Source organism: Plasmopara halstedii (genome assembly GCF_900000015.1).
Source record: "Plasmopara halstedii genome assembly, contig: Scaffold_3120, whole genome shotgun sequence".
NCBI lineage: Eukaryota > Oomycota > Peronosporomycetes > Peronosporales > Peronosporaceae > Plasmopara > Plasmopara halstedii.
Genome location: NW_020190023.1, coordinates 946430 through 956119, shown reverse-complemented (window position 1 = coordinate 956119; position 9690 = coordinate 946430). Strand labels below are relative to the sequence as shown.

At 44.2% G+C, this 9690-nt stretch overlaps 1 protein-coding gene across 1 annotated transcript; it reads right to left on the bottom strand.

Annotated features, from left to right (window-relative positions):
• Positions 1–4066: 4066 nt before the first annotated feature.
• Positions 4067–4304, bottom strand: PHALS_07726 (uncharacterized protein; the record flags this gene model as incomplete). Its single annotated transcript, XM_024721244.1, has 2 exons — positions 4067–4126; positions 4203–4304. 2 exons carry the CDS (start codon positions 4302–4304, stop codon positions 4067–4069), a joined length of 162 nt encoding a protein of 53 aa, XP_024586362.1.
• Between the last annotated feature and the right edge of the window lie 5386 nt (positions 4305–9690).

The window sequence follows — 9690 nt, the reverse complement described above, 5'->3', positions numbered from 1 at the left end:
TCAAACCCAATATCTTGTGTAGTGGCGGGGATACCCAAACTCCGAGAGCTCGTGGGACTTTGAAGCGCCACTTCAATGAGACTACCCAGACGTCGTGGACGCTAATGATCATAAGGATCATGACGCTTCGTGTCGTCGTGCGCCCCGCGCCTCTCGAGAGAAGCTCGGGAACCCGAAGGGTCATAAATCGAGCTCTAGCAATAGCCCTAAGCCGCTGGAGTTGTAGACTCACCCTTGTGAGAAACCACAGAGCTCGCGGGAGCGTAATGGATCAATTCATGTGTCGCAGGGCGACGATACACAGGAAGACAGCGTTGCACCTTGACTTTGGCAAACTCAAATCAAAGATGGCGCTTTACGCGCACGTTCACTTCCTGGTGGCTTCGCTGCAAGGTGGAAAGCGAGAACCGTTTTTGGTGCCGCAGCATTCATCGCTTAAAAAGCTCATCATCATCGACAGCAATATTTCCAGGGGCGAGCACCACAAGACTAGCCAGCATTGCTGGTACAGCGGCGCCTCTTTTTCGAGCACGAAGTTGAGTGTGGTACCGCTTCATTGAGGTTTCTTGTGGTACGAAAAAGCGAGCTCGGAGAGCTTTCAGCTGATCAAGCTCAACTTGTGTAGTGGCCGGAAGCCCGACTACGTAGACGCCTAACGATCGAGTGATCGCTTCAGTGGCGTAATCCGCCGAGCGGAAGCCGTATTCCACACGAGGGTCTACGGATACGAGCGCATGGGAGTCGCCCTATGGGCAGCCTCCAACTGCTGGATTCGTAACAATTCTGTTAAAAGTCGCGGGGGCGTTCTTCAAACCTTGTGACATCACTTACCATTCCCACAGAACACCACCGGGGTACTGACTGCAAAACCTCATATTCTTCATGCGAGGAAATGCCATATCAGGAGCACTAATCATTAAAGGGACAAACCAATTAGCAAAGCCACCAATTAAAGCGGGCATAACTAAAAGAATACTAATGTAAACGCATGCGCTGTAACAACTTAATTGTATACTTGATGATATCATTTTTTGCGCATTCGTATCTGAGAGAACTATCCTTCGGATCGATCGCACTGAAGGCTGCACATGGGGGGGACATCATACGCCACAATGTCACTTGGAACATCTGCAACTTCTTTCAGATGCATATGCTTAAGCCATTTTGTCCATCGCCATGCAGCTCGAATTAGCGCTGCATGAGTTGTTGACGACGATCTTTATATTCTCTTCTCTTCTTTTAACAATGCTAGGCTGATAACGCTAAAAACCATGACATACCTTGGATGTTATCAAACTTATCATCGAGATCGAGTAGGAGCAACTTGTCTTCACCTTATAATTCCTCAGTCTTCATTGCCAAGCAAACGACATGCTTTGGTATATTCATTTCAGTTTTATTCGCTAAACGAATGGTCATTTCTTCTTTCACATTGAGCCGGCTAACACCATGCCCAGTCAGAAAGGGCGCTCAAACAAATTTGCACGACGCAACTGGCGGTCGCGTTCTTCTGATCATCTGAAGAAAACGACTGGAGTTAAATGACTACAGTAACTTTTCCTGTGACTTCTCGCAGCCGCTTAAGTGTCATCCACTCATGTGAGGACAAATGAGGAAAAACCTTATTCATCAACACCTCAAATTGCGGCACTGATGAACCGAACTGTATCCCTACTCTCTCCATGTCGCTCGGACAAAAACAAAAGTATGGCTTGGACTGGAATGCGCGACTGCTTATCAGCCGTGTCATCAAACCAAAATTGAGTTTCGATGAAAAGAACGCTTGCAGTGTTACTAAAAGTAAGGGGGTGTTGTTCTCAATAGTCACTCAAGCACAACGCGCACGCTTACGCAACAAGGAAGCGATTTTTGACATGGAGGGAGAAGGATAGCACGAACTTGGAGAAAAGGAAAACGACTTAACACTTTGAAGGTAAATTTGCACCTAAATTAAAATCTTAGCTACATGCAAATACCCCAAGGACACCTAGAGGTTTTACTAATAAAACGTTACTGATGAATTAATCAGGGTGTACTGAGGTTAGGCCTCAGCTTCAGCTTTAACAAGATAGTACGGAGCTTGAACTCAGTAAAGTTGAGCTTTAACTTTCGTGAAATAAATCCAGTAGTAGGGACTGGCTTACGTCCTCTACTTTGAACAACAGAGACACGACGGTCTCGTCCCCAATACAAGCCCCCGAACAAGAATCCAGCTTTCTGAATCACACAGAATGTTTGGGACATACTATAAGCTGTCACGATGGCATTTGAGGACACCATACTGTGATCTTCTTTCCTAAATTTCCTACATTGCATTTAGAAAGTACAAAGATGTACCTTTATTTGATGTCTAGTGTAGCCCGTTACACATAAATCAGTTACTCCTTGCAACTCAGAGACTTCAGCTGCGCAATACATTGTGAGTTCGACCCGTACGCTGTACGTATCGCCTCGTCAATTAGAGACGCAGCCGTGTATTAGTATAAATTCGCGATGATTATAGTTGGGGCGACCAATAGTGGATTTGAAGCCAGATCTAGCCAATTTGGCTGATACTTTACCGCAAAGTGCACTCGGCAAATAAGTTTAGTCAGCTTGCCAATCACTATAACAGATGTGGGGTCGTACGCAACGATGCACAATTCGTAAACTTAAATTCTCTTACATGCGCCCATAACTTGAGCAGTGAATCTTTTATTGCAAGTAGCTCCTTGTAATGAACAGAGTAGTTCCTCCAAGTAGCTCCTGCTCAAAACAATCTAAAGCAATCACGCAGTCATGGCTATTGTTATATCATATAAATAAAGAGGAGCCTCTTAATTATAGCAAGGTGTCGCAGACGACATGAACGACCAGTCCGAATTTCAAGAAGTTTTTTTATAGAAAAAACGCCTCATCACCGGACCATTTCACGTCTTTTGCAAGTCGCCAATCTTCAGGTCAAGCCACTTTCTCAATTCCGTTAATGGCACCGGCCATTTTACTTGGCCTTCATATTTGCAGGATCTGCTTGATGACCCTGTTCCCGATGAAACAATCAAAAAAGCAAATTTCGTTTGCCTAATGGACAAACTTGTCAGTGTTGACGACTATCTTTTTTCAATATACACTCGAGCAAAGCTTGCAAGTGTTCAATGTGTCTTTCCGCATCCGACCCCCCCGTGCTCTACCCCGACTATAGAAGAACATATCCTCAGTATTAATTTTACGTAGCCACGATGAGATCTGAATAGTTGTGTGTCCTGAAGATTGAACGTCGTTTGCGCATTATACAGACCTTCTTGTATGACCAGCCAGTCCTAGAGAATTTTGCTCGGAAGATTTCTCGAAGTGAAAGTATCGCTGTCTCTTATTAGCAGTTGATAATGTCTATTGAACAGGTTTGAAGGCACAAAACAACTTGTAATTGACCGTGTTGATCTGCAGCACAGACGAATAGAAATCTGCTTTATGCTGGAATCGTAATTGTATCTAATTATGCATAGTTAAAAAGTTGCCGTCGGCATTTCTCACAAAAAACATCAGCGCTGAGTATTGTGCGTTTTATCTCTCACTGCACATGTAACGTGCTTCGCACGGAAGATATAATCAATCTTGTAACACTGAAAAGGTCGTTGCTGTATGGCGTATTATATGCTTTCAGCAACCAGGTCAACTCATGTTCAAACATCTTGTAAATTCCTTATCAAACCTAGAAGACTCCGCTAGATTCCTTAAATTCTCAGCTCCTCCTATTACAATCAGCGGTCTACTCACTATCGAGCCCCCAAACTTATTCGCCACTAACTCGACCCTTATTCGCAAAGCTTCACTATCCAGCACGATGAGCTCGTTACAAAGAAGCGCTGATGCAGCGAGTAACATTACACCGTGACAAGAAAAAAATTATATGTAATCTTCAAGGTCTGACCCTTGTAATAGCAGCTTATAGTCGCCATTCAACTCCACGGCTCTACTACGATGTCTAGTCGCCTCCACACTCTACCCGCTTTGGTGCAGGAGGCAACATCCCGCATCTCGTTCTTACCATATCGCCAGACATACACGCTAAAGACCATTGCGAGAGCTAGATTTGTGAGATCACTGGGGCAGCGTATGCACCGAAATGTACACCGTGAACTTTGTCCTTAAGATATACATTAAAACTCGAAGAGAACTATTTTGGCTTCATAATCGGTAATGTTACGTAAGAAGGGATGTACTTCGGACGTGAGTGGTCCAAAAGACACAAGGCTTTTATTAGGAAGAGTAGTAAAATAGATGTGTTGAATATCCGAGTAAAATATACCGTATTTATAATACATGTTATTTCTTAAATCAAAGAGAGTAATACAGCACTCGGTTATTTAGAAGACTCTCACTTCAACTCCTGGTATACAAATTCATACACTAGATATTTGCTAAAATGTACTCGTACAATTCCTGCTTCTTATGTGCGAGGTGCACGGCAACCCGCTGTACCCGGTAGCACATATTATAAATGGGTTTGCCTAGTGTAAAGTCTGAGAGGATTGATACGATTCGTATGAGTATCTGTTCTGCTTAATATGGTGATTTTATTTGCTGTTCCAAGGGCTAACAAACTTGGCAGTTTGATGGCTGGAAGCGATGATTGCTTTTCAACGCGTTTAATAGCTATCAGCATGTGCTGGTGAGACACGTCCTACGGCGCCCCCATCGGGTGCCGGGAGAGAACAGATGACACCGATTGGAAGGCCGCTGATATTGAGTATTCTGAGGCTAGGATGGATAAATCTTTATCTTTGGTCAAGATCAGCTGAGATGGCGATGAGTCTGACTCGATTTTTACAGAGAAGTTCCGCGTAAACTAGCGGGCAACAAGCCGGGTGACCTATGTGCATTGGGCACTTATGCGCAGTACCTTTGTAAAAGAGGCACTCCTGGCATGGAAAGGATTGGAACAAAAGATTCCGCAAGTGTTCACGTTACCGAATTAGGCGTAATGGATTTGTATCGAATTAAAATTTAAAAAAAGAACTAATTGATGGCATTTGTCCTAGAGTTAAAAGCTTTTGTCTCCACTACATATTGTTTCCGTTTTCATAGAGCCTCTGGGCAGGTGCTGCTTGCACCAAGACCACCCAGTTCTACCCAGCCTTTTTAAAAATACAACAGGTGTTGGAGCGAACCAAAAGACCAACCCTTGTGCCGAGACCAGTTTGAGCTCGAAGAATGGGAGCTTTACGAGACCAGTGGTGGAGAGCCTCGGCCATTCTGCGGATGAAGTTTGGAGAATTTAGCGTCTGAACAGCACTGTGGTACTCAAAGATGTTCCATTTGGAACTGTATCAAACACTTGTGCTCTGTGCGCCTAGTTCTCTCTTGATTGAAAAATATGGAGCATTGGGCTCTCGCATCGACCGGCACCCCCCCCCAGGTACACGGGTCTCAGTAGGCACAGGGTAATTAACAGGCGAACGCCATACGACATCTGGCAAAAAACTGAGTTTGTTAACATTGTGCAGGTCGAGATCAATAAACTTAGCTCTAAGGAAGACGACTCTTCTTTCGAGAGATGAAGTTTGCAAAGGTTGTTGGCTGTCAATATCAACATCTTGGCTTGGGAAAACTGTAGAGCCATCCTGGCAATTTTGAGAGCATCGTGCAGTAGCATACAACGCGTGAATGACGAAAGTAGTAGACATTATTCGAAAACACTGAAAGCATCAAACACGGATACCATTTTTAGGCGTCTAACGACGAGAACGAACGAATTTTCTGCTGAATCTTCTATAAAAAATTTAAAATTCGACAGTGTGAAATGTTGTCTGGTCCAGACCTGGACTTGCACTACGACCGTATTTTATATAGGTATGGCACGGCTAAATTTTCAACAGCCATGAACCGACTATAATTTAAAAAGTCTGTTGTACGAATCATCTAGTGGAGCAAGGCATATGATTACCCGAATTACCCGAATTACCCGAATTACCCGAATTACCCGAATTACCCGAATTACCCGAATTGAAAAAGGTTACTAGGCCTTTGAGCAAACTTAGAGGGCAGAAGCGGCATTGAGTGTGGTTACTTAGAGAGACGATAACACGGATAATAGATTGCAAATATCGTATATGAGAATTTCAATACAGCTATATGGTGAAAGTACTTCGGTGGAATGTAGAAAGGCAACCATCTGTCGCAGTTTCGGAAAAAGATAACGAAAAAACATATCAGAACGGCTTGGCATTACATTCTCCTGAGCATGAGATGGTGAAAATTGCCGGTAATAAGCTGCAAGTGGAAGGGTGGGATCCTTAAGTCCATAAGGATAGTCTACCTCGTCAGAATATAGCTGTACTGCTCAGTCGGCAAAACCGTGTGGCGCGCTTTTTACACAGAGGGCTGAAGCTCCACAAGTCCATGCAGGAATTTATGAATGAAGTGACCGGTGTGGTCCTAAGTGCGGCAGTGTTGTTGTGCATTTTGCCCAGATATTCTTTTCATACGAAATATCGCTCTTATCGACGCACAAAGTTAAGGATCATGCTTCTACCAGGACTGGGATCAAGATCCCTTGAATAAATACCACTGTTAGCTCGCTCTGCAATTTTAAGAGTGTGTGCATTTATGAATTTATCATACTTCGACCAATTCTAATTTTTTACGTCATATTTTTTTCACATATAAATGTCATATTTTAATGAACTATGGCTAGCAGCTCATGTCGTTCTATGGACCTTTTCTTCTCTGAGCTCCGTCATCGTCATATGAATATTAACAATTAACGCCGTAATGTGAATTTAGTACAATTGTATTGAGTAGTGGTTAAAAAAATAGTACAAAAATAGGTAAGCATGCAATGTACAGTATACAGTGCTTGCCCCGCTCCTCCAATGTACGTAGGACACACTGGGTTTACACTTTGCAAATTGACCGCTCCACAAGCAACCACTCCAATTTCTAAACTTTTCCTCGCCAGCTCTTTTGAGTATATTTGCGCCAGGAGTCCGCTCCCGTGCACCAAATCGATTAGCACAGCAAGTCCCCGCAAAACTAGACGACTTTGCGACTGACGCACCTAACGCTTCTCGATGAAAAAACGAGGTTTTCTTTTATGCCAGGGACTCTTTGAGTTCCAGCCAAACACCAACATCCTTACCCGACTTTACACGGCCTAGCTATTCTCCATGGAGAAGACAATCACTGAACTCGGCCTCACGGATGCATGAGTGTCGGACTCCGCGATTATTTTCGTCGTTGAAGGATGTTTCGAGTCCCCCCATGAATCCACGACGGCGTCAAACTTGCTACCAACGAGCAAAATCTGGCGCAAGGAATCCATCCGTTTACTATAAGCGCAAGAGTCTCATTCACTCTTGACCAAGTCATCAAGCCATGATTCGAAATATACTGCTTAAAGTCACTGACCATGTTGGCGCGGAGCTTTTACATGTGGGCCTGACGCTCACACTAACAGCAAATCAAGCGCGAAAAGTCGCTTCGTGATCGCTAATTGTATGGGTTTTGGAGCAAGTTTGGCTTAAATTAACAGTAGGGAAAAAGTGCTAACAAACGCAACGAATATGGACGGAACAAGAAGAGAAGACGCTTTCTCAACCCCCAATTTCTCCCACTGAATGTAGTTGGGGTAGTAGCGGTTGCGAGAGTTCTTGCTCTTTATGACGGATGTACTGAGCATATAAGTCAATTTGCGCCATGTCGTGTGTAAGACGCGCCGTATCACCCGTAGTAAAATTTTACAAGCCAGCTTTCGCGACGCAGGCATCCGCCAAAAACATCGTTATATGATTGACTTTTTGAAGTACAAAGCGCGATGCGGACGTCAAGACGGCAACCCATCACCTTAAGATCCTGCTGTTAGTGGTTTTACTCTCAGCTCTGGAATACAACAGGTACAGCTATTGGTCAAGGGTCTACCTCATCGCAACGTCGATCGAATCCCAGTAGTGAGAAGTCAGCGATTTTTTCTCATTTCGTAGGAGTATTCAAGCCAAGGATGTGCCAGGTCGATAGCGAAACAGATCGAGGGCAATCTCACCGATGCGTAATCTCGAGCTTTTAAATGATGATGTTCTTCTGCTTTCTAGGTACTGGTAATAGCTCTGGTTTACCCGCCAACTCACCACACGTAAAAGCACCACCCCATACACACCGAGCAGAGCCAACGTAGTTTGTTCCTACCGCATCCTGGATCCATCAGCTCTCGCAGAATTGGCAGAGGTAGATACTCTTCGAAAGTAACGACATGCGTCACAAGACAAATTATCTTCGCTCGAGTTTTGTGCTCGTACTTCCTAGCTTGATGCATTCCAGCGGCGGCTCTGCCTTGGAGTAGAGATTAGCTCGGCTACAGAAAATAATTGAGACTTTGCATTGTCTGCAACAGAGCATTTAATGTCCTCCAAATCTTAAGATTGAAATCCTGGGATGACTTTAGTTAAAACCACATGAAAACAAATATGTGTTAGCGTTCTCGGTGGAACCTATAAAGAACAAAATAGCCCTTTCTTTATAAACGATCCGACGTTGCGCGGTCGCAACTTTTCTGAACAGACCGTAGACAACACATGTGTAGATTTGTAAGTTCCACTTAAGAAGACAATTTCCCTTAAATATTCGTATATTTCCCCCCTGCGGTATCGGCGCGTTGTCGTTGTTTAATCTTGACTCTCACTGATGGCGTCGCGACCCTATGTCTTGGACCCAATCGAATTAAGATAAAATTGTTGATTTTGCTAAGGTGATGTCGGACCGATATTAGCAAGTCGAAGTTGATCGACAGCTCCTTGACCTATAAGAGAAATCCAATTTGTGACGGTTAAAAAAGCATTTGGAGGTTCACCAATTCATTTTTGGCGAAAGCGGTGAAGCTTGTAAAGACATGTACTGCATTTTTAGCGCAAACTCAATTAATGGATACCTCGCCCCATCATCGCAATCTCTCTACGCGAGTGCGCAATCCCAACAACGCGACAAACGGGTTCCATCTGTCAATCGTTGGTGAATGGTCAGTGGTTAATATACGCAAACTCGCGCCGAACATCCCTCCCTAAATTTCGCAAAATTTGCGGGTATCGATCAGATACAAAGGCATTCGGAAAGACATGTTGATGAAACACCTCCGAGAAGATTTTGGCTGTATTTCTGTCCATAACGTTATCGCTAATAGTAGCGATAAGCCTCTCGCAGACGGTTCGCAGCAGCAACAATGCTAGTATCACCGGATCCGTGAACAACGTACATAATTTTGGATTGCCAACACTTTGCGGAACTGGCCGGCCAGCAGAAGGTGCTACCGCATGCAGCGTGTTTTAACCCGTTGACACATTTCTTACGTGTGCGCAAACGCGCTTACTCACTTGTACATGAGGACCATCACTTCATAGCGCTTGACAAGCAGTATGTTTTCCCTTTTGAGGCGGCCACCCAATGGGATATAATATACCTCGGACAGTATTCTGCTTTAAAGGTCATATGATGAGACATCACTACATTCAGAGTGTTATGCGTTCGTGATGTGTTCCGTGGTGTACTTCAGCAAGCCTTGGGATAAGGCATACCGGTGCAGGCGTGTAACTTGCGCTTCAAAAAATGCGACATCTCAGTTAATCTTTGCAATAGAGAGCTTACAGCTGCGCAATGCATTGTGCGTTGAGCTTGTACGCTGTACGTATCGCCTCATCAATTTTGGACGTGACTATTACGACA